This window comes from Rutidosis leptorrhynchoides, chromosome 6 (genome assembly GCF_046630445.1).
Source record: "Rutidosis leptorrhynchoides isolate AG116_Rl617_1_P2 chromosome 6, CSIRO_AGI_Rlap_v1, whole genome shotgun sequence".
Lineage (NCBI taxonomy): Eukaryota > Viridiplantae > Streptophyta > Magnoliopsida > Asterales > Asteraceae > Rutidosis > Rutidosis leptorrhynchoides.
The window spans coordinates 119,116,375-119,121,066 of record NC_092338.1 but is presented as its reverse complement, the minus strand read 5'-3'; the positions used below and the strand labels follow the sequence as shown (position 1 = coordinate 119,121,066).

At 32.7% G+C, this 4,692-nt stretch overlaps 1 protein-coding gene across 1 annotated transcript; it reads right to left on the bottom strand.

Annotated features, from left to right (window-relative positions):
* Positions 1-2,998: 2,998 nt before the first annotated feature.
* On the bottom strand, positions 2,999-4,300 carry LOC139854017 (uncharacterized). Its single transcript, XM_071843347.1, has one exon. It carries the CDS (start codon positions 4,298-4,300, stop codon positions 2,999-3,001), a length of 1,302 nt encoding a protein of 433 aa, XP_071699448.1.
* Between the last annotated feature and the right edge of the window lie 392 nt (positions 4,301-4,692).

The window sequence follows — 4,692 nt, the reverse complement described above, 5'->3', positions numbered from 1 at the left end:
AATTTCCTTCCTAGAACATTAACAATGTTCATTCCGAAATTTATATCTGCGAATTCTGGACCATTACAAGCGGTGCTTAATCGCAAGAAGAAGAAACGGAAGGACAAAGCTCCGAACTAGAAATGGGAGTATAAATCATAGCAAATAGAAGAGAGTATTAACTGTAGATGACAATGATTATAGAAGAAGCAAGGACTTTGAAATATAAGGGAAGATATAAAACCCAACAACAACCCAGAAATCACAAATCGTATATATCAATGCATATAGCAATATAAAGACACGGGAGAACTAAAAACACTATAAAACCAAGAGTATAGTAGAAGTAAATAGATTCTTCCGGAGGCAGATGAAAAATAAGAGCGACAGATATGAAAGTGAGGAGTATATCAAGAATCAGCATTGGATGAAGCATATTGACAAATACTTTAAAATATGAGTTGAGAAGGTGTGAGTTGTAAGAAAACAAATGAGGTGGATTTATAGTGAAATATCCGACAGAGAAATCAAAATGGATTATCGCATTAATTCGAAGAGGATCATAATTTCCTTAATCGCCGAATAATCAAATCCAATATAGATTACAAAGATTTTCTTTTCGGAGATCAATCGTGATGACGTCAAAAAATACGACGAATCACTATTATCATATTTCATTCATTTACGATAACTTCACTCATACGCTTCGAGTAATCGAATTATTTTATCCATTCTTCTTGAACATGATAAAACTCTATAATCGTTATAATAACATTCTCATTGTTAGTCATGACGACCTCTATCAAATTTCGGGGACGAAATTTCTTTAACGGGTAGGTACTGTGACGACCCGGAAATTTCCGACCAAATTTAAACTATAATCTTTATATTATTCAGACACGATAAGCAAAGTTTGTTAAGTTAAATCTCAAGAATTTTAAACTGTGTTCATACATTCATTATAACCTCGACCAAATTCCGACGATTCACGAACCGTTATATATAAATAGATATGTATATGTATATATATATTATAACTTGAGAATATTAATAAAGTATTAAACGTATAATACTTTACATGAACGTATTTGTTTCAATATGATTTTCGACGAAAAAATTATATATTAAATGATTGAATTATCAGAAACATTGAATTATGATTACAAGTCTCTGTTGAGAGGTCCACTATGATTTGAGAAAATCTATTCCTCTTAACGATATTCAGAATAATTTGTAAAGCTATTTATAAATAAAAATAAAAAGTGTCATTTACGAAAGTTAGACAAAAGTTAGTGGAGAATTGGTTTCCATAATATTCTATTAATCTATTTTCAAACGTACAAAGACGTTTTCAGTTTAAAAAGAACTTTATTATTAAAACGTATATAACTTTTATAAATATCTAGAATCACTTTTGACAACTCATTACTTAACCAGTATAATAAATATAACGATACTTATATTTTATTTCATTAAATATATATAACGATTTAAATTAATATTATATATATTTATACGCGTATTATACATACATAGTTTTTTATACTTTTACTATACTTTAACTTTACCTTTACTTTACTTTTACTTTACTTTAACTTTACTTTAACTTTAATAATTCATACTTTAATAATTCACTTTAATAATTCATACTTTAATAATTCACTTTAATAATTCATACTTTAATAATTCACTTTAATAATTCATATTTTAATAATTCACTTTAATAATTCATACTTTAATAATTCACTTTTATAATTCAAAAATCTATTATAAATAGAATTCAATAGGTTTCATTATTTCATAGAAACTTAAAAATATATTTCTCTAAACTCTCTCAATTGATATATATATATATATATATATATATATATATATATATATATATATATATATATATATATATATATATATATATATATATATATATATATATATATTTGCTCTGTATTATTTCAAGATATTATTAGTATACATAAAATATTACGACGGAGTGCTGTCCGAGTGATTTCAAAATAGTTTTTTTGAATGAGTCGAAGCTAAGGAAATTATTGGTTATAGCTATGGAGGTGATGGGTATGGTTCATGGGTATGCTCGTGAGGTCAATCTAGTGTTTATCATCTCCGTTGCGTCTACGTACTTTCCTGCAATATTGAATCTCAATATTGATACGTTCGTGAATCCGAGGCCAACCTTGCACTTATTAAATGACGTTATATGTATTTTTTACTACGAAATACAGTATTGTGAGTTTCATTTGCTCCCTTTTATATATATTTTTGGGACTGAGAATACATGCGCTGTTTTTATAAATGTTTTACGAAATAGGCACAAGTACTAAAACTAATTCTACGTGGGTTTAAACCAGAAATATACCCTTAGCTTGGTAACATTAAACTACTTGTCTATGTAGGGTAGGCGCGAATCCTAAAGATAGATCTATTGGGCCTGACAAACCCCATCCTGACTATGGGATGCTTTAGTACTTCGAGGTTATTTTAAACACACCTGATCTGGTGTACTTCAGAGGGTAAAACATGAACGTTAAGGCTTGTTAACGGGTGCCTACAACTTATAGAATACTTTTATACACTTGTGAGTGTACATATATTTATAAACGGAAATCTTGTGGTCTATTAATTTATTGAAATGATTGTTATGATAATCCTGTGAACTCACCAACCTTTTGGTTGACACTTTAAAGCATGTTTATTCTCAGGTATTAAAGAAATCTTCCGCTGTGCATTAGCTCATTTTAAGGATATTACTTGGAGTCATTCATGGCATATTTTGAAAGACGTTGCATTCGAGTCATTGAGTTCATCAAGATTATTATTAAGCCAATTATAGTTGGATGTATTATGAAATGGTGTGCATGCCGTCAACTTTCGTTGTAAAGAAAGTTTGTCTTTTAAAAACGAATGCAATGTTTGTAAAATATATCATATAGAGGTCAAATACCTCGCGATGTAATCAACTATTGTGAATCATTTATAATGTATATGAACGGGTCCTTTCAGATTAGGACGGGTCATGAAATTGCGAGAGTCCGGCTTCGCCATTTGGAATACAAAATCTTTCTGGAATTTGGACCCAAGAAACGTTGTGAGGATCTGGTTCATCTGGAACACCGATATCGCCATCTCCGATTCGTAATAACCATCTTGCGAAATTAGCATTGTCCCCTTTTTGTATTGTTGAAAGGTTTGGCTGATGCAGTCGCATATTTTCTTCCAAAGTAATGATCGTGAATTTCTTCCATAGATAGGAATTTACTATAGACGCATCAAGAATTTCACGTTTTTCGCATCTTTTTTTGACAGGGAGAGTTTGGCGGAAATCACCACCTAATATGAATGTTAGACCACCAAAAGGAATTTCTGGAGTATCGTAGATATCCCTTAGCATCCTATCGAGGGTTTCCAAACACTTTCGGTCATTCATTGGAACTTCATCCCAAATGATTAGTTCCGTTTTTTTAAGAAGTGAAGCCATTTGCGCTTTTTTCTTAATATTGCACATACTCTCGTCGGTCAAATCGATGAGAATCTTGAATCTTGAATGAGCGGTACGACCGGCAGGTAGTAACAGGGAAGCAATCCCGGATGATGCCACGGTGAGCACTATTTTTCCATCAGCTCGAAAGGCGGTTGTAATTGCCTTCCCGAGGAAGGTTTTTTCCGTTCCGCCATGACCATAGACGAATATTAGTTCTTGTTTTCGAGTGCTATTCAAACTGATGACTAAATTGTAGATCATTAGTTGCTTGTCGTTTAATTTGGATTCAAGTATGCTTTTTTCAGTAAGTAACGTTTCGCGGTCGTAATTCTTTTCTTCCATGATAAGCCGATTATGAAGATCATCTAGAAGATGGGGAGGAATTCTAGGAAGACCAAAATCGGAGACGGTCTTAGAATACTGATATAATAAAATCTGCAATTCATAGAGAACGTAACCTTCTAATTCCTCTGAATTTATGTATATCCTTGAGATACGTAAGGATGACGCGACCCTAATCGGTATGTCATCAGACATTAATTTCCAGCACTGTTTCCATAGCTTTAGAGGGTCTGCGACATCGCAAAATTGAAGTATGTGAGAGAACAGCATACGTAATTGCACTGAAGTTGCTGTTGCAGCTGCTTCTTCCATTGCCGTAAACCATTCTTTATCATCACCTAATAGGCCCATAGCGAGACATGCTTCCCGGTAAGTTGAGCGAACGCTATTGTTTACGGTCATTAAATCTTCAAATGAAGTGCTACCTTTCTGATGGCATTGTAGAATCCGTAGATAAAATACTTCTCCGAACGCAGGATGCATGTATGTGAGCCGACCTATAGATGGCTTATTCAGATTACATCTTCTTTTCCACGTTTTGTGGTTATCAACTCAGACAAATTCTAGAGGAAAGTCTAGATAGGTTAAATGTCTTCCATCGCTAGAATTTCTATTATAGAACAGCCATTCTGTCAATGTTGTTTTTTTACCACCTGGGTTGTTGACAATAGATCTTAGACGTTGGTTGGAGTGAAATTTAACTAACTGCATATCTTTCAAATGAACATCAAGTATCTGCACGGCAGGTTCACGACTGTGAATTGGGAAATTAAATATTCTCCAGCATGCCTCAGGTTCACAAATAAACCGAGCATCGATAAAAATTTTTATTTCGTCAACATTCGGATTCTGCTCAATGTCGGTAGAAGTGCTGC

Bases quoted from the DNA above. Each gene is read 5' to 3' on its own strand.
- LOC139854017 (XM_071843347.1), bottom strand. From the start codon at position 4,300: ATGCATCCTGCGTTCGGAGAAGTATTTTATCTACGGATTCTACAATGC.